General features: G+C 39.5%; 1 protein-coding gene across 1 annotated transcript in view; it reads right to left on the minus strand.

Moving 5' to 3' along the window:
* The window catches only part of LOC140160871 (protein Wnt-4-like), a 33,166-nt gene extending 21,798 nt beyond the window's left edge, over positions 1 to 11,368 (minus strand). Inside the window, exons 1-2 of the mRNA XM_072184195.1 lie at positions 10,641 to 11,368; positions 6,549 to 6,790 (exon numbers count right to left, since the gene is read on the minus strand). Coding sequence (XP_072040296.1) covers positions 6,549 to 6,790; positions 10,641 to 10,732 — 334 coding nt within the window. The 5' untranslated portion in view covers positions 10,733 to 11,368. The remainder of the gene's footprint in view (positions 1 to 6,548; positions 6,791 to 10,640) is intronic.
* Positions 11,369 to 21,119: the final 9,751 nt, after the last annotated feature.

The following is a 21,119-nucleotide window of genomic DNA, read 5'->3' on the forward strand; positions in this document are numbered from 1 at the left end:
TTCAGTATTCTACAAGCTTGTAGACCAGTGCTCCTCGTAGACCAGTGTCCCTCTCCCACAATTCGTAATCTTCGTTATCAAACAAGCTCGTACATCAGTGCTGGTCACACACTTCGTGATTTGACAAGCTCGTACACCAGTGCTGGTCAACCACTTCGTGATTTGACAAGCTCGTACAGTGCTGGTCACCCATTTTGTTAAACTTGTACACCAGTGCCCCAGCCCCTCTCCTATACTTCAGTATTCTACAAGCGTTACAATACGAGCTCGTAGACCAGTGTTCCTCGTAGACCAGTGCCCCACTCCCATACTTCGGTATCATACAAGCTTGTAGGCCAGTGCCCCTCGTAGACCAGTGCCCCTCTTACATACCTCTTATCATATAAGCACGTAGACCAGTGTACTTCGGTATCATACAAGCTCGTAGACCAGTGTCCCTTGTAGACCAGTGCCCCTCTCCCATACTTCGGTATCATACAAGCTTGTAGACCAGTGTCCCTTGTAGACCAGCGCCCCTCTCCCATACTTCGGTATCATACAAGCTTGTAGACCAGTGTCCCTCGACCAGTGCCTCTCTCCCATACTTCGGTATCATACAAGCTCGTAGACCAGTGCACCTCGTAGACCAGTGCCCCTCGCCCATACTTCGGTATAATACAAGCTTGTAGACCAGTGCCCCTCGTAGACCAGTGCCCCTCTCCCATACTTTGGTATCATACAAGCTCGTAGACCAGTGGCCCTCGTAGACAAGTGCCCCTCTCCCATTTATTCTACAAGCTCGTAGACCAGTGGCCCTCGTAGACCAGTGCTTCTCTCCCATACCTCGTTACCATACAAGCCCGATGACCAGTGCCCCTCGTACACCGGTGCACCACTCCCATACTTCGGTATTCTACAAGCTCATTCTTCGTTTAATACTTCTACAAACTCGTACACCGGTCCTCCTCACCCACTTTATTATTATACCAGCTCGCAGACCAGTCCTTGTCACCTACTTCGTTATTCTGTACCGCTAAACCAGTGCTCCATATGATCTTCGTTATCATACAAGCTCATACATCAGTACTGGTCACTCACTTCGTGATTTTGACAAGCTCGTTCCTGCACCAGTGCTCATGGTCACTCACTTCGTAATTTGACAGGTTCGTAAATTCGTATTTATACACTAGTGCTGGGCACCCCACTTCGTAATTTGACAAGCTCGTACACTAGTGCTTCGTTATTAACACACTTTTACACCAGTGTCCCTCTCCCATACTTCAGTATTCTACAAGCTTGTAGACCAGTGCCCCTCGTAGACCAGCGTCCCTCTCCCACAATTCGTAATCTTCGTTATCAAACAAGCTCGTACATCAGTGCTGGTCACACACTTCGTGATTTGACAAGCTCGTACACCAGTGCTGGTCAACCACTTCGTGATTTGACAAGCTCGTACAGTGCTGGTCACCCATTTTGTTAAACTTGTACACCAGTGCCCCAGCCCCTCTCCTATACTTCAGTATTCTACAAGCGTTACAATACGAGCTCGTAGACCAGTGTTCCTCGTAGACCAGTGCCCCTCTCCCATACTTCGGTATCATACAAGCTTGTAGGCCAGTGCCCCTCTTACATACCTCTTATCATATAAGCACGTAGACCAGTGTACTTCGGCATCATACAAGCTCGTAGACCAGTGTCCCTTGTAGACCACTGCCCCTCTCCCATACTTCGGTATCATACAAGCTTGTAGACCATTGCCCCTCTCCCATACTTCGGTATCATACAAGCTCGTAGACCAGTGCACCTCGTAGACCAGTGCCCCTCGCCCATACTTCGGTATCATACAAGCTTGTAGACCAGTGCCCCTCGTAGACCAGTGCCCCTCTCCGATACTTTGGTATCATACAAGCTCGTAGACCAGTGGCCCTCGTAGACAAGTGCCCCTCTCCCATTTATTATACAAGCTCGTAGACCAGTGGCCCTCGTAGACCAGTGCTTCTCTCCCATACCTCATTATCATACAAGCCCGATGACCAGTGCCCCTCGTTCACCGGTGCACCACTCCCATACTTCGGTATTCTACAAGCTCATTCTTCGTTTAATACTTCTACAAACTCGTACACCGGTCCTCTTCACCCACTTAATATTATTATACCAGCTCGCAGACCGGTCCTTGTCACCTACTTCGTTATTCTGTACCGCTAAACCAGTGCTCCATATGATCTTCGTTATCATACAAGCTCATACATCAGTACTTAACCGTGACGGGGGCCGATACCAGCTACCAAGAGTCTACGACCAAGTGTTGGGGTCAAGTGTCCAAAAGGTCACTGATCCCAAACTTGGGTTGCCAGTCTCCCGATGACGGTCGAAGTTACGACCGAAAATTTAAGGTATGTCTAATCTTGTGTTGAGATCAAAAGTTTAAAATCATAAATCATAAATTATCAGTACTTGTCACTCACTTCGTGATTTTGACAAGTAAAGCTCGTACATGCACTGGTCACTCACTTCGTAATTTGACAGGTTCGTAAATTCGTACACTAGTGCTGGGCACCCCACTTCGTAATTTGACAAGCTCGTACACTAGTGCTTCGTTATTAACAAACTTTTACACCAGTGTCCTTCTCCCATACTTCAGTATTATACAAGCTTGTAGACCAGTGCCCCTCGTAGACCAGTGTCCCTCTCCCACAATTCGTAATCTTCGTTATCAAACAAGCTTGTACATCAGTGCTTCACTCATTCTCTCGTTAATATAATACAAGCTAGTACACCAGTGCTTGTCACAAACTTCATTTTCTACAAGCTCGTAGAACAGAGGTTGAATATATTCATCAGGATTGGTGGAATTAAGTCAATCTTCTTATTTCAAAAGTTCTTATTTCTGATCCAATAAATTGCACTTACTGTGTACGTTTCGATACTAAGCTGTTATCTTTGTCAACACTTGATGAGGGCCAGATCTGATCTGAAGAAGATGTTTTTTTCCTGTTGGATATTTTGACATAAGATGCAGCATGCAGCTCATCAAAATAGATCCAATAAATTACACTTATACTGGGTACGTTTCGATAATATGCTATTTAATCTTTGTCAACATGATGAGGGCCAGATTTGATGATCTGAAGATGATTTTTGTTTCCTGTTGGATATTTTGACATAGGATGCAGCAGCTCATCAAAATAGATCCAATAAATTGCACTTATACTGGGTACGTTTTGATAATATGCTGTTATCTTTGTCAACACTTAATGAGGGCCAGACGCCCAGATCTGAATCAGAAGAAGATGATTTATTACCTGTTGAATATCTTGACATAGGATGCAGCAGCTCATCAAAAATAAATATTATTATTTTTGGTGGCTAAAGTTTTTCATATGATAGAAATAAAGCCCTTCGTATAATAATGAGTCTATGCAGTGGTGACCTACATGTAGATGTGCATGTATCAGTGTATGAAAAGTGCACTTTTTATTCCAATACAAGTATACCACCATGAAAGATTCCAAAGAAAGCTCCCGACAGATATTCGCTCTACTACCCACCCATCTACTTTCAACTTCAATTTCATCGCCGTAAGTTACTCATAGCCGGGCATTCGACGTCCAAGTGCGAATTTTATTGAAAATTATGAAACAGTATCAATTTTGTGACTGTTCGTTCTATTGGCTCACGATGCGTGGCTGTCATGTTTAGGGTGAGATACTCTGCTTAGCTAAGTCGTGTCAGCTGTGCCGGCATAGCGTGCATGGCAAACTTCGGGTAAAGATGAAAAATAATACGCAGGAGATCAATGAGATGGCATTTCAACAATGTATGTTGGTAACAAACAAGGAGAAGACGTCCAGGAGACAAAATCAATTTTTAGAATTATTTGTTTATATGTCTGAAAAGGTAAATACGTGTGTTATATTTCAAAAACATGTATGATAAGCTTTTATATTTTTGTATAAAACAGCTTAAAACGGTAGGCCTGCTAAGTGCTAATACTATAAGGCGCAACATTTACATTTTCTGCAAATAAGTCGGGTAATTCGATGAATCTCAACCAACTCACTAACCGATACTACATGTTCTACTACTAGTCATCATTCTTAGCCCTACTAGTGGGCCCTAGTATAAGGCCTTTTGACTGGACTGTGGTGATCCACTATCTAAAAAATTGGCTATATTTCCTTTGTAGGGTCCAGTGGCGTAGCTGCCGGGGGTAGCAGTTCTCGGATATATGTGTTTTAAAAGGCCCTATATAGTAAGGCTACAGATTCTAGCGATTGTACTTCGATAGCATCAGTACAGTAGGCCTAGTACTAGCTCCTATAATAGTTTTCGTATGGATGCCCTGTGCCATAGCTGGAGGGCTGTGCAACATGCATGGTGGTCCATTGAGTATACCCGGCAAAATGGTTCACCCGTTTTGTAAAACAACTGTGACGCGAACCTGAACTTCATAAGGGAAATCACTTTTCCATATGCCAAATATTTCTCGACAAATATTGTATGGGTTTGACCGGATTAAATTGAATTCAGGAAACAAACAATTTTGGAAATACATACTTTCATTGTGCAGACTTTGAAATAATTATTATGGTTAAATCTCACTGGTTTTGAGCCCCTGAAGAGCATGATACGCCCTCCGTAAGTGATGATGCTGATGCATGTGCCAACAGAAACATGAAATGGTAACAGCCTAGGGCCTATGTTACTTACCTACATCATAGCTATACCAACTTACTTTTTTTTACCATTTTCGTCAATGTCTACGCCCCTTAAAAGTTTGCTTCCCCCCCCCCCCCCTTCTTGCAATGTAACAATCCCAAGCAGATTCACACAACGTCGACGCCGGGCGTCAATATAGCATCAGTGTCGTCACTAATACGATCGTCGTGTAGGCCTATACCACTATACTATACCAGTACAACTAATACAAGGCCCTACGTAAAGCGGGTTTTCCCGTCACCGGCCGCACGCATAAAGGAATTTTGAAGAATTGTGCCGTCGCAATTTTGAATTCGTTTCAGTTTTTTTGAGGGGCATATTTAGTGCCTGTTTATATTTATAATGAACATTTGCGGGCAAAGCGCGCGAAAAAAATTCAGTTATAGATTATTTTAGCCCAAAATGAAGGTGCATTTTAATATTTGATGGACCAGTATCATGCACACCCCCAGCTTCGGCCAGATTCACATGCTTCTTGTCTTTTTTCGTTGTCTCCTAGCTCCTTCTTCTTCAACGTTCTTTCTACTCCTTTTTCGTTATTTTCCTCCACTTTTTCTTCCTTCTCTTTGACTTTCCTCTTCTTTTAACCTTCCCTCAAACGTCATCTCAACTTTTGTTCCTTTGGTCCAGTGTAATGTCAAACAAACACACCGATTATTTGGTCTGAATTTAGCTTGTTATGTAAGAAAAGATGTGTTTGAAGTTGCACTTGGTGCATGGACTATCGTGGACTATGGAGAATATAATTTACAGTGGGTTATATCATGATATTATTGTTTTATTTGTAGACATTGACATTGACAGTTGAACTATGGGGCCGCTACAGACTCCGGGTATTCGACGTATAATATTTGATGAAACTTATCTACATTATTTAATCTAGTCCCATTCTAATTTAGTAATGTTTAAGTTAGAACTACCAAATGTTTGATGACGTAATAATAATTATGTTACTTATGTATAGAAATATATTATCGATTTTACGTCATCAAACATTCGTTAGATTAACTTAAACTGACATTACTGGAAATAGAATGGGAATAGATTTGATAACGTATAGGCCTAGATATGTTACATCAAATATTTTACGTCGAATAAAAAGTCTGTAGGGTCACGAATGGACAAAAGACTAAAAGTGCAACTTTCAAAACTGCATCTTTTCTTATGAGCCATTGTGACCGAGTGCAGCGACGCGTGACCGGAATATTTTGTCAAAAATGTGCTACCAATTCAATTGATACTATGCAATTATTTTTCGAGTTCAGTAGCGTAGCCAGGGAGAAGGGAAAAGAATCACCCCCCGAAATTTTCCAGGGATCAAATGAGACTAAAATGGGACAACAAATTATCAAATGGGGACACAAATTGGGCTTTGCCCCCTCACACCAAAATCCTGGCTACGCTATAAGTTAAAGTTAAGACCTTTAATGAGAACTTGTGAACCCTTTACGAAATACATGCGCTAAGGATCCACAACATGCTCATCTATCAGGGCAGTTATTTAACCCCAATACATTTGCACATTCATTGAATGACCTTTAAAAATTTGAGTACAAAAACTCATGCTCTACAAATCAGGTGAAATTTTGCATTATGCTTGTTTAATTGAGGTTATTGAACTTTGCCATTAGGTTGAGGCCATTGTGGTCCATAGTGATTGTCTGCCTATTTGTGCAATATACCACCCTGTCCGCCACTCTGTCAAATTTGGACTATTCCATTTCACTCCGCGCTCCGCGTGAAATGGAAAAGTCCAAAGTTAACAGAGTGCTATATTTTTTACCAAGTTTACACGCTCTCTCATGCATTCAATTCTCGTATAATTCTAAAAACTCAAATTAGTACCCTACCATTTTCCAACACTCGTCCAAAGACCGGTCCTGTTAATACTGTAGTACAATTCCACCTTCTGTTAGCAAACTGATTTTGACATTCGTGTATTGCAAGACTAGCTCCAAGGCTTACACTGTCCATAACTTCCAAGTTCCTTTTACAAACTGATACTTGTTTGTTTACCAATCCCGGGAGTCTTTCACATGTGTCAGGATTGTCTATGCTTGCAAGTCCAAGTGCATTTATATTAAATATTGCTCTGGAAAAAAGAACAAGAGAGAAAATAACATGGTTTAATCAGTGCCGCGCTGTCGCTTTCTTCGTCAAATTTATAGGGCCTATTATTCCTAAACTATATTATTATCTACACAATACACTTTCATGAAAACTTTCCAATTCAATTAATTTGTTCCCGTGACTTTCTACGGAACAAACCAAACTGACATCCTGTCAATTCATTGAAACTCCTTTCTTGGAGGGGTGGTCAAAAAGTCCAATTACGTTGTAAAAATCTTAAAATATCGGTCAAAATTGATCTTTTTGGAAAGGAGGGAGTGGGGTCAGCTTCCTAACGATTTACGAAAGAACTTTCGTTTTAATATAGGACGTCATCGAACTTTTGGGACGGATATTTCCATTGACAAAGAACAGGGAAACGGAGGTGTCTATGAGCTCGAGATATAAATAAAAAGTAGTAAAACGTTTTGTGTACTAAAATTTGCTGGGTAGTTGAAAGTGAATTGGAAGTTGGAACTACGGCATACGGTTTCTCTAAATTGTAGGCTACATTCTTGTTTATATCCAACTTACTATAATTATTAGCATGCAACCACGGGGCGGGGATGAGTAGCTTCCCTCATCCCCCATGTTGTGTAGGCCTATATACTTGTATATACGAGGATATGCCTACATTTGTAAAAGCAGTAAGGAGGCATTCAGTATAGACCACAGATTCTCAAGACCTATGCCCAGACCTATGCATTCCTGATCTTCTTTGTAGGCTATTGAATGAATCAACGAGCTGAGTTTGATCACATCCATTGTTTCAAAGCAAAATGCTTTTGCAGATAGGCCCTACATCTATCCCGTCTAATTCCTTTTATACATGTACTAGTATTCAAGTGGAATGCCCTTGATGAACTGTCAAATTCAAGCCAATGGCCTTTCCATCAACAACATTTTGCTGAAATCATTTTACACTGCAAGTGTGTTTTGTTTAAATAGTTTGAGGGTCTTAGTGAAAGAAATAACATCGTAAATGTCTGCAGTTCATGATATAGGAAGGCACAGACACATGACGTCTGTGAAAAGAAAAAATGAAGTCAGTTTCTTTCGTTCTAGAATCGATGATTCGTTCTTGACCCTGGTTTCCGTATTCGTACAAATAGGCCTTTCAGTATTTCACCTATATAGGCCTATTTAGCATTATATATAGCACAAGTTCAATCATGAGTAGGCTATACTCATTCACAATTCCATCAAGCAAGAAAGTTCGATTTTTACGCGTCTATCGCAAGCCATTTAATAGGTCATTTAGGGATGAAATCAAAACTCGACCGGCGGTTGACCGCCAGTTGACAGTTCCATCAGACCGGCGGGAAGCTCTAATATTCTCATATATTATTATTAATTGTCCTTTTTGTTGTCGTTATGATAAACATTTAATTTTTTTTAAACAAGCAATGCTTTTTGGCAAAAGGTATTATGCGCTAATACATTACGTTTTGAGGGTCATATATACATGGCTAATCTATTTAGCAACATTGCTCTTACAAGTCAGGATTTGCTGAATTGAAACTAAACGTCTTAACACAGACTGATTGTTTCAAGACTTTCGTCATACATCAATATTCACGTTTAATACCATTTTATATAGCAAGTTGTAGCTATCATATTGAAGAACTTCGAGGCTGAGCCACCCCTACACGTGTAAACCAACAATATTTCGTACAGCAATTTCCTAGCTATGCCATAGGCTTATACTACTGATCTTTATCAGTAAACTTTGCCAAAAGTTCAAACCCGCTAGAAGGTGTCTTGAATTATATTGGAAAGAAAACTCATCTGAGGTCTATAGAACACAGTAAATTGAATTATCGAAGGCCTATCAGAATGCCTGCCGATATTGGCAACACTAACCATGCCGAACCACACGAGTAGGTCTTGTATGTCACATAATGAAATGAAAATTGACGGCAACAGGCGGGCTGAGCTACGGGAAGCTTTCACCCGCTCTCTGCGGGTAACTTCAACGTTAGCTCGGATAAGTAATGCATAGCTACATGTAACCTTTAGAAATTATAAATGTGATGATTTATTTGATGACTGGTCCTGCAACTTTGGTTGCAGACAAGCTGCAAGATAACGTTCAAAGAACGTTCAATTATCGTTGCACTAATTACTCTTTCGCAATTGTTCTCTTTGCATCACAAGTAAGATTAGGCCAATCAGTGGTAGATCAATGACTGTTGCAACAGTGCAACTATAGAAATGGAAAATTCGCTTTCTGTCAACTTTGTAAAAAAATGTTAATTTTGTTCCTGATGAATTGGTGTAGGTTACACATTGATCAAGCATGCAGAATTTCAACCATAGAAGTACAAAGATCGGCTTGGATAATCGCTATAAATCCTTTGTCCATCGTAACACCATATTTCTACCAGAAAAATTGTTTAACTGAACGTAAAAGAATATTATTTTAATTGAGTGAAAGTTGTTGACACCACAAGTCCCGCGTCTTAAATTAGACCTTGGTTGGTTAAAATGACCTCTAGAAAAAATGTAAAATCAAATGAGACACGAAAAGTGTTGAAATTCACTGATGCAATAACTAATTCCCTATTGCAGGATAAAGTGACACCTTTAAGAACAATAATACCGCTATAAAGCGGCATCGCTTTCATCTCATTAAAGCTCACTTGTTCTTTTCTACATGTGTAATGTGGCATCATAAAAGTTGACAATGCTATAAAAAGGCAACCTTTACATTAAAATTTAATAATATTATTAGGAAACAGCTAGTTTGGAAATTTAAGATTCAAACTTTTCATGCTTGTGAACTTGCATGCTGAGATCATTATCTATCGGCGTTTTCAAACTCAACCAATTGTTAAAAACTTAAAAGCAAATTAGCTCAAATTAATGCCGCAGAATATAATATTAAAGCTGTTCAAAATTGTGCTGTCATGTACTTCCGAAAACAAAATGCATGAAGTACCAGAACTATTTGACACGGTATGGTCTATGGATAAACCAAAGTATTTGGATAAACTATCATAATCATCGCGATGATATTCAAATGTAGGCCTACAGTGTAAATGTATGTACATTGTAGCTACAAGTTCTGTTCAAAAAACCCAATGTGGACTGTCATGTCATTGTTAGCAATGTTTTGCAATATCAATCTCACGATGAATCAGTACAAATAAATGTCTGGATATTACATCTACTTGGAAACGGTATTCACTGCTGGTTTCTATATTGCAATTGTTTGCCAAGTAACCAGGTTTATGACCTTAATCGCGATTAATTATTTCTGATTACCAAGTTAACGACCATTCATATCCAATCACCTGTGGGCGATCATGATACATGTTCTGGGCAAATGCCGCAAGCCAAAGTAAGATTAATGAGGAAATGGATGATGAAGAAGGAAAATTAAAACAGCCGGTCGATCATACGCGTGCGATTTGACCATGTTCACATCATGGTATGTGAACATTTATTGTAACTGACATATATGGGGATGTGAAAATAAATCGGATACATCGTACAGTATTTCCCAATTCAAAAATCTTGGCAAAAAGTTAACAGAAATCCCTCGTGCACTTAATTTTCATGTCATGTATAGTGCACCAAATTGATTGAATTATTAAATGAATCACGATGAAATTAGAAGTTCCGTGAAAAGGCAATGGAAGAAAAATGCTCTGTATTTTAATATGTGTATATTGCAGTTTTTGCAGTCTGGTACAGTCATAATGTATTATTAGGTCCTAAATAGTTGATTTCATTATTTCTCCTATCAACATTCAGTTTAATTAAAAGTTGAAGTTTAGTTGATTAATTTCCACATTAAACACAATTAATGAACGTTCCATGATACTTACAGCCATCTATTTGCATCTCCGTACATAATATAAGTTTGTAACAAAACAATAAGTGTCAAAAAGTGCGCTGTCGAAGTTGTCGCCATTGTCATGTCAATTCACACTGCTTCTTTAACCGTTTCAATTCTTGAAGTATTATCCAGATATGTTTCCGAATTAAAAACACGTATTATCCCACAGGTATATATCCAAATAATTCCAACAAAATTAGAAGTATCTTATAAACGTTGGATTTCCAAAGAGACAAGTGCAGACTTGATACTTCAAGATGCGCGATGTCGCAATATTTTATCAACTAAATCGAATCATTAAAATGTCTAAGGAAACGGGCCACGACGTCCAGAGACCCCTTGTAAGGTTTATGTTGGCGGCTTAATCCTGGAGAAGAAATCTCTTTGGTATGAAATCTTGCTGCCGGTGCTTTCTTAATTTGTTATGATCAGGAAATGAATCCCAAGAATGATTCAGGAAAAGCAGTTGATTCAGAATAATTCATGTACATGTCAGCTACAAATCCAAGTTCATGAGTAGATATTCACACCCTTGCTAAAGCGGCCAAGAAAATCCTTTTGATTCAAACAAAAAAATCACAACTTATGCTGTCGTTTGTTCAAGATTTAAATCCGTACCTCTCGTTTACACCTTTTTCAATTGCTCGATAGAAATGAGATCCTTTCTGTTTCGAATTGGATACAAATCTGAAGCAAAACTTTTCTTGTTGACTTGGCATAGCCAGTGATCGGTATGACGTATAAGACCTTCACAATGCATCCAGCCAATGACCTGCTTGCTTTGCTAGCGGGGAATTGCTTGCTTGCACGGCTTTAGATTTTATTGCCGCCGTCTTTTTATCTGCCAAACTCATAAATGACTAAAAAGGTACCGCCTCAATTGTATCCCGCGCAGTGGGGATTCGGGTCGTGGCAATCACAGTCCCGAAAAGTGATGAAAAAGAAAACACAATATTCCAATCTTGTAAAACTCCAAACCAGTGATTTTATTCAATGTCATTTGTATTATGTGGCTATTTGCAAAAATATGTATTTTTTTCATCAGCATTTATACACACACTGACTATATACATGGTATACAACTGATACAGGGTGTCCCAGAACGATCTGTACCGTGTTTGAAATTTTACAAAAATACATTATCAACAGTCAGTGTAGCTAAGGGAGTGTTCAGAAATACTTTGGTGGGGGGCTGGTAAAAAGGGAGGGGGCCAAAAAAGTTTTGGACCTTAAAAGAGGGCGAACCAAAAAGTTTTAGTGGTAGGAAGGGGGGGCAAACAAAGTTTTCCGCTTTAAAACCCAAAATTTCCGCGCGCTTCACGCGCATTGAGACCTTCTATAGACCTTTTTCTGATGACGTCACCTAATCGATATTGGGGTCTCAGATGTAAACAAACAACACGTGCGTTTCCCACATGCCGACAGTGTGAAAACACCAAATACTGCGTAATTTCTACTCTGTTTTGTCATCTTTCACATTAGCTTCCATAAAATATTTTTTTAAAGGGAACTGTATACTGGTTACATTTGTTTCAGATTGTTTTGACACCACAAAATACAAAAGATACGGAAAAACCGCCATGCAATTTGAAAATTAATCTTTGTTTTGTTTCACATTTTTGTTTACTTTTTACATCGTGGCGAACTAAACGCGTACTGCGAGCTGGCAATTCCGCGCAGGACGCTTAGCGTGGAGCAAAGTTTATCGCACGCGCCGGCGCGGTATTTGCGTTTGGGTGCTGATGACTCGAATGCTGGACCCCAATATCGATTGATTGGTGACGTCTGAGAAAAAGGTCTATATCTTACTATAAATAGGGGAATGTTGTGGGTTTGTGAACGCCAAATTAATACGGGAGATCAAGGAATATACGGGGACGTGTTGAAACTTAAGTTAGTTAAGAACGGTCAAGAATTGGCCTCAAAATCAGTGAAAATGTGGTCGGTTGCCATCTTGGGTAAACAAAGAAAAGTATTCAGTTGCTAAGCTAGCCACTCGCGTCGCAATGGCGTACCTAACGCCGAGACGCGCGTGTAGCGCAGCGATACCGCGAGGGTAACGCAGCACTACGCCATTGCTCGCGTACTAACGACGCACAGCGACGTAATGATATTTCGGGTGAACGACCATAGACACGCAATGAGAGGCGGACGTAATAAATAGGTACGGGAAAAAGATGTGTGTTTGTTAAAAAGTAGGGGCCTACAAACAACAAAAAGGTACGGGTATAGGCCTATGGGTTATAGTTATTCACTGTAAGAAAATGAAAAGGGCTAAAGAATAAAATAGGCTAAAGAAGGAAAGAAATAAACTAATCAGGAAATGTAAGAAAAAAAAGCTAAAATAAGATCATGAAATATAAATATATAAAAAGCTATTAAACTGAGAACAGAATTAAATAAATAACATGGAAACGGGAAATCACAAGCTAAGCAGCAAAAAAAAAAAAAGACGCTAAAAGGAAAGGTAAATAAAATTCCTTTAAAAAGGAATGGGGCGCCCAAATTATGTGAGCTTGGACGTGATATGGTGAATTCCATGGCATGGTGTTTAGATTTGGTCCCGGGGATTTGGTATCATAATGATTTTTTCTAGGGAAGAGTAGAAGATGATCAAATGCAAGACAAATGTGTTTGATTGGGGAAGGTGTATCACAGGACCGTTTTGGATGAAATAAATTGAATTGGAATGAAGCTGTCGTGTCAATTTGCGATTATGTGGGTGGGGAGTTCAATTTTGGGGCATATTGTAGTGATGATATTGCTTTGGATATTGAATATTGTTGAATTTCGTTATGCAGGGGGGTATATGATGGATAGTATAGAAGAGGATCTACCCCTATGTTGACCAAAAGAAAAGTTTTTATGAATGTATAACGTCTGTGATACATATACATCATAACGTCTGTGATACATATACATCATCTACTTGCTAATACACTGAAAATCTAATAGAGATGAAGGATAAAAGACAATTACAGAACATTCATTCTTCAAAAGTAGCTATATGGGTATACAATGTTTACAAGATAAGAACGTTAATGTTTTGTACATGAACGTAACATCTTTGATACATAGTTGTTAACACACTGAAAATCTGACTAGAGATTTACAATTTGATGATATCCAAAAGAATACTTACTAACTTAGCATTGAAGAATTAAAATAATTACAGAACTTTCATTTGTTAACATACACGTAGCAATGATTAACAATGTTGAAAATACAAACGTAACGTTTTGTTCATAAACATAACATCCTCGACACATCTAGGATCCGCATAATTTGTTGATTAATGTCATAAACAGTCACAAAAGATTTATGGTCTGATCATTTTATCATTTTAAGGGGAACCCGATATTGCATTTGGAAGAACCAGGCTTTTCAATTACTATCAAAACTGCTGGGTACCAAACTTTTTGATACAGCTTGTATAGTAATTTGTTCTAATTTCCATGCAAAAGGAGCCAGTTGTTTCATCCTTAAAACAAATAGGCTACACCATAATTTCCAATTACCCCATGCAGATAGATAAGACCTTGGTAAGATAAGCGTGTTAATTGTTATGTCACTATCACTATCTTGATCTTGATAAGATGCCTGACTTGGAAACTTTGGGTACAAAAACTCATACTCTGCAAGTTAGGTCAAATTTTGCACTATGATTGTTTATTTGAGCTTATTGGACTATGCCATTCAGATTAGGCTATTGTAATCCATAGTGTTGGTCACCGTCTATCGGGTTCTAAGAGGCGGTAAACTGGTTACAAAGGTCAAAGTGGTTACAAAGGTCAAAGGTCTCGATTTATTTGGTGTTTTTACAAATCCATTAATTTTGTCTTTTAAACAAAGAATATACGCACACCATTTTATCCTGTGCATAACAGAAAACAATAATAAAATAAAATCCAAGCATATTGTGGATTTATTTCTGAGCAAGGGCATAATTTTAGCAAAATAGCACAACAATTGCGGAGTAAATCTAGTAAGACTGAAATTAGAAGCTACTCACAAGTACATGCCTATATTGTGGGACGCCTCCGTAGAGGGCGCCCCAAAAAGGACAGATTTAGAATATAACGGGAACTGGATTAAATAAATTAAAACAAAAACCATGGAAACGGCAAATCGCAAGCTTAGCAGCAAAAATTTAAAAAAAAGGAACAAAATTGGCCCACGTAGAGGAAACTAAAAAGAAAGAAAAAAGCTAAAATGGAAATGTAGGCCTAATGAGGGTCAGGTTAAGATCAATAAAATTAACCTTTTCAATGATTCTACATGTTCAGTTATTCCTCCTGTTTTAGTAAACGCTTCCATTTACTCATCTAGCGGGGACCAGCGCGAAGCGCGGGTGTCCCGCTAGTCACTTTTAAAATGGGCAAGTGCTTTTGTTTGAAAAAAATGATGTCACTTAGTGTACACATATCTATTAATTAATATAACATTAAAGATGATCAGCAACATCTGGGTTGGTCTAAGAAATACTGACACTTTTTATCATAGAATTTTATATCTCTTCAAAGTATAGGCTACAATCTACAAACATAATTATGTACCAATCTGATCAAAATACAACTAAATCAAGAAAATATTGCAAATAAATTGGATTTCTTTGCACATAAACTGCACACTTCAGTTTACTATTTCTCATTGCAAAATTATTTTGTACACATAGGCCCATGGGTAGATTGACCATAGGGCAGAGTGGGCACAGCCAGGCCCAGGTGCCATGGTCTTTGGGGCCAAAACCGGGCCAAAACTGATACCTGTGTACATTTGCGTGACCAAATTAATCTCATATTTGACCATTTTAACTTTTTTACATAAATTAGTTCCAATTTTAACAATATTTGACCATTCAAGCTTCAACATGGCCAAATTTTTTGCACGGTTGCGCGCATTTGTACTATCATAATAGCCACGGATCCAAATAATGCCGATGTGCCTATGAACCTCGAAAAAAATCCTCGATTTCATTTATCCATGTAAAATCAGATAAGGCCCATGAAAGTCAATTCCGAGTTTATCGTCACTTTTTTCCCCAGGTTGGTGAGGTGACTTTTTCATTTTTCATTTTCATGAGATGTTTGCAAAATGGAAATAAATGCGACAAAGATATTTTCACGAAAGGTAGGGACTAGAAAAGTTAGAAAATAGCCTGATTTTGCTTCCAAGTTATGAATTTATATGTTTTACAAACAAAAATATATGTTTCCAATTTATTGTTAAAACTGGTGAAAACACTGATATTTTGAAAATAATTCATGAATTATTCAAAATTTGCATTTTTGACAATTTGACGCGGGTATTTTTGGTTTCCAAAAAGTGACGCGGGCGGGGGAATCGACTTTCACGCGCCTAACCCTGATTTGGGACAAAGTATAAAATGAAAATTTCCGTGTGCATGTATTTCATGCGCAATTGTCCCACCGGGAATGTTTCAAACATTTGCCTCCCCTCCATGTGACCCTGCCTACCTGCCTATGTCGAGTGGTGTCCTCGAACTGTGATGGCCCTCCATATCTTTCTGTCTTGCATTGCTGTTGTCATGTCAGTTGTTTCAAGTCCGGTGTCTTGTTTCAAAATGTCGACATATGTCAGGGCAGGCCTTCCTTGTTTCCTTTTCCCATGCTTCGGAATCCAGTGCACCAGTTGAGATACAGGTTCTGTCTTGCTTCTATAGCAGTGACCAGCAAACCGAGTCATTCTCTCTCTGATCTTGTCCGATAACTTTGGAAGGTCGCCATACAGCGGCTCTTTGTTTGTCATATGCTGTTTCCAGTGGACATTACGCATTGACCTCAACAGTCTGGTATAGCAGCCATCCAGCTCCTTTGCCAGTTTGGAAGTGACTGTCCATGCCTCACACCCATAGAGCAGTACCGATTCCACTGTTGCTGTAAATAGGCGCTGTTTGAATCTTGCTGAGAGCGACGACTTCCAGATCTTGGCCATCCCATTACAAGCTCTCCAGGCTGCTGCTTTTCGTATTTTTACATCCTTTTCTGAGCTCTTCATCCACGCTCCTAGGTACTTGAAATCTGGGACCTCCTCAATCTGTGTTCCACTGTTTGTCTTAATTGTGATACCTTTGTTATGGTTAAATGCCATGAACTTGGTTTTGCCAGAATTCATTCTCAGTCCGACTTTTCCAACTGATGTTTCCACCTGGCTGAGTAGCTTGTTTGCCTGGTCTATTTCCTCTGACAGTAATGCTATATCATCAGCAAAATCAAAGTCAGTGACAACCTCTGGACCAATACGCCTACTTTTTCTTCTTTCCAGTTGGAATCCAAGTTCCTCTTCCTTATGCTGGTTTCATACTTTCCTGCCGCTTGCCGCTTTGCCGCTCTGAAGGTGATTTTACTTCACTGCGCAATCTCACTAAAAACGCTAGCGGTGACCATAGCGGCAAGCCGATATATCGATCACTCCACCGCTTTGTCGCGGCGGCAGCACCGCTGGGAGTTGAATTCAAGTCAACTCGGAGCGGTGCCGCTCTGACGTATGAGAACAAAATACGATTTTGGAGCGGTGCTGAGCGGCAAGAGTAGCTTTCAGAGTCATGCCGCTGCCGCTTAGCGGTGTGCCGCTCCGCTTGCAGAAAAGTACAAGCGGCATGATGAAGCGTCATGCCGCTCAGCGGCAAGCGGCAGAAAGTATGAAACCAGCTTTACCCTCTATTGCTGTGGCGTAATCCAGTACCACTACAAATAAATATGGAGCAAGAGTGTCGCCCTGCAGTACACCGGCTAGTATTTCGAAGAGGTCTGTTTCTCCATCAGGTGAAATCACTTTTGCTTTTGTCTTTGCATACATATTGCCAATGGCTTTAACAAGCTGCTCAGGAACCCCATAGGCTTTCAGGATTTTCAGCATTTTGCCCCTGTGGATGGTATCAAAAGCCTTTCGAAAGTCAATAAAGGTAATTATTGCTGGAAGGTTGTTAGCTTTGATCCCTTCGATGAGCCTCCGTAAGGCAAGAATATGGCCGACTGTGGTCCTTCCAACTCGGAATCCATTTTGATTGTTTCTCAGGTGTCCATCGAGTTCTGGTCTGATCCTATTGAGGATCATCCTATTGAAGGTCTTTGCCACTATCGAACTTAAGCTGATTCCCCTGTAGTTTCCAGCTTGGCTGAGATCTCCGGACTTGGGTATAGGTACTATGTTCAGGATAGACCACTGTTCTGGCATTTCTCCCTCGCATGCACGGTTACAGAATTCGAGAATGATGTCGTCCAAGTCGCATCTCTTGAGAACTTCGGGTGGTATGCCATCTTCGCCACAGCTTTTACCTTCCACCAATGCATTTTTTGCCTTTTCATATTCCTCTAGTTCGAATGGCCCTGTTTTGATGCTGTAATGACCTCTTCTAAGACTGCTGGAATATCTTCATCTTCATCATCAATGTCAGGGGGGCTTCCTAGTAGGTTCTTGAAATGGTTGTACCAGTTGGTAACTCTTTCCTTCTGGGTGTTGCCTTCCAGTTGCCCTTTCCAAGATGCCAATCTGCCTGTGATGTCATTTATGAGTCTCCAACTCTGGCCGTGTTTGCTGTTGGCATGGGCCATTTCCACTTCTGTTAACTTAGTGCTAAGATCTTCTTCCTGCACCTGGTCGTATGCTTCTGCGAGCCTCTTCTTTGCCTCATTTTATACACCAGTCTGTGATCTTCAGTTGTATTTTCCTGATACACCTCGTACGCTTTCTTGATCTTGTCTCTTGCCTCAGTCACTCTTGGATCGCTTGAGAAGCGTACCCTACGTGCTTTCTTCTTCACTGGCACAGTTTTATCTGTAGCTTCCGTGTGGGCTGTTATTAACCTTTCATACTTCTCTGTGGCTGTTTCACTTATATTTTCCAATGGCTGGAATCTGTTTCGTACTTCTACGGCGTATCGTTTTTGAAGGGACGCGCGTGTTTCAAACATTTGCCTCCCCTCCATGTGACCCAGAACCCAGATACCACACCCCCGGGACCACACCACTGGAAACAACACTATATACTTCACCAGAGGATGATTTAAGCACTTCCCAGCAAGTCTTGCGGTTAGCACAGCTGTGTGAGTGAACATGACACCACTGCCCGCCCACTGCATACACACGTGCATGGTGAAATTTGAATTTTGACAGATATATTTACAATAAAAACACCTTCAAAAGGTTGGTCGATTTCACATTTTATGTTATCTACAGAAGGTGTGAATTATCCTTCATGCATACATCACTTTAGATCTGAAATCGACCAAGTAATAATGACACACGGGCAGGCCCGTACGCAGGATTTTTTTTTTTTTGGGGGGGGGGATTTTGAAAAAGTGGACTTTTTTTCCAAGGGGGGGGGCGATTTTGTGAAAAGTGGACTTCTTCCTCCCAATTTGGACCTTTTTTGACCAAAAAAGCGTAAAAAACCTGATTCTTTAATTTGGGGACTTTTTGTATAGGCCTACTTTTGGGAATTTGGGGAGGTGCGGTCGCACCCCGCACCCCCTGCGTGTACGGGACTGCACACGGGCAATTCTAAAACAACATCTTTACAGAGTTCAATGGGATTTGAAAAGTAAAGTGGCAGTTGAAACTCTAGTGATAACACTTTTACAGTGCATGATGGGGCTTCCAATCAATCAATCAATTCTGGACTTCCCACCTCTTGTTTCAGGTGCACCGCTTTATGCGTGAATGTCACTGGTAACTCCAAGTCTTGAATCATCCTCTGATACTTCACATGGAATCAATACTGTTCCGGTCCATCCTTTTTAAAGGGATTTTTATTACCTAGCTGGGGGGTTTACACCCCCAGCTAGGTATTATAATCGTTTGGTTCTTCCGCTGGAACAAACCATTGTAATCTTCTGGTGTTCTTCCGCTGGCAACAAAGTTAGTACGAGGAACCCATACAGTAGTAGCTCTGCACAATAGGTAGATAGATAGGGCAGCGCCAATACGAAAATGTCATACCGATAAATGATGTGTCTGTTTTGCCTGTTATTAAGTTTGTGTTGCGAACTACAACAAAGTGAAATTGCACATGTTCTTTTGCTCATCTATCAGGGCACAGTTCTTGAACCCCAATATATTTGTATATTCATTGAATAACCTTTGACAATAATGGGTACAAAAAACTCATACCCTGTTCTCAAAGTGCAATTATCATCTGTTCGTCATCCAAGCCCAGGGAATGTGTGTATGAGAGGATTGATGCCTAATATGATTTTGGAAGGGCTCAGTGTGAATTGAAAGGTTATTGCAAAAAACTTGAATAATAGTGACAGTGATTGGTGTACACTCTTAATTAGAAAGACTTAAAATATTAGTTGAGACTTGTAAATTTTTAAGTCTTTAAGATTTATTTTACGCGGGGTTGGATTTAAATTTTACTTTTGGGATCGGGAAATGAAAATCTATTTTCAAATCTTTCGAAAGACTTAAACATTAAACCAATCACAATGCGATGGTGCGTGCACGTGATCAAATCGAAACGTTTTCCTGGACTGCTCAGCCGCCATCTTTCTTTTGCGATTTTGTGTGGTGGCGAGCGAATGAATGAAGTGATATGGACGAATTTGTTTTGCAGAATGGCATCCCAAATGCTGTAATTGCCAATGTCAGTGACTATATCTTCCATGAAAAAGCTTACATTGTTGTGCACGAAGGGCCAATGTGAACATTATCTTCAATCGCCAAGGTAGTAGTCTGTGCTTCTGCTGTATAAGCTTACCTATACACATAATATAATTTATAAATGGGTAAGCTTATTTCCATGAAGGATCACACTCGGCCACTGCAGTGACACTGGAATTATCATGGCACTGCAGACTATTGCTTGAACTTTATGAAAGAAGTAGTCCTGACTTGGTATTACTTCTGTGAATAGACATATTACTTGATAAGAAGTCACACAGACTTGTATTTAATATCGATATTTAAATCCCCATAAAGATTTATATTATTTTGAAATAAATCCCAGATATGCTTAAAAGTAAATCTTAAGGTGGCTGTGTACTCTCAGATATGCATGTAGTAAAAGTGCAATAACATTGTAATTATTCGCGCAAGATATATAAAAGTATACATTTTTATGAAGGCAAGACATCAATAAATCTTAATATAAATACAGATTTGGAGTAAAAACAACAATTATGAAGAAAATCACAAAAAAGTGAGTTTTTGGCAATATTTATTATGCTAAAAAAAAAAAAAAAAACACTCTTTCCAAAATATTTTATTTTGTTTTTAGCTCAATCTTGAGGCTCCATTCCAAAAAAAGTTTTTTTATTTTTTTGATATTGGCCTTATTTTTTTAGATATTGACCATATAAGGCATCAAATTGAACTTTTTAAAATTCACAAACGCCTATTTGCACAAAATGATGCCTAAAATCGGAAATAGACAAAAATATAAAAAAATGAGAAAACTGTTTCTTGAGTCGATCATGCTTTTTACGATGATCATATTTGCTTACCTA

The sequence above is a fragment of the Amphiura filiformis genome, chromosome 9 (genome assembly GCF_039555335.1).
Source record: "Amphiura filiformis chromosome 9, Afil_fr2py, whole genome shotgun sequence".
Taxonomy (NCBI): Eukaryota; Metazoa; Echinodermata; class Ophiuroidea; order Amphilepidida; family Amphiuridae; genus Amphiura; species Amphiura filiformis.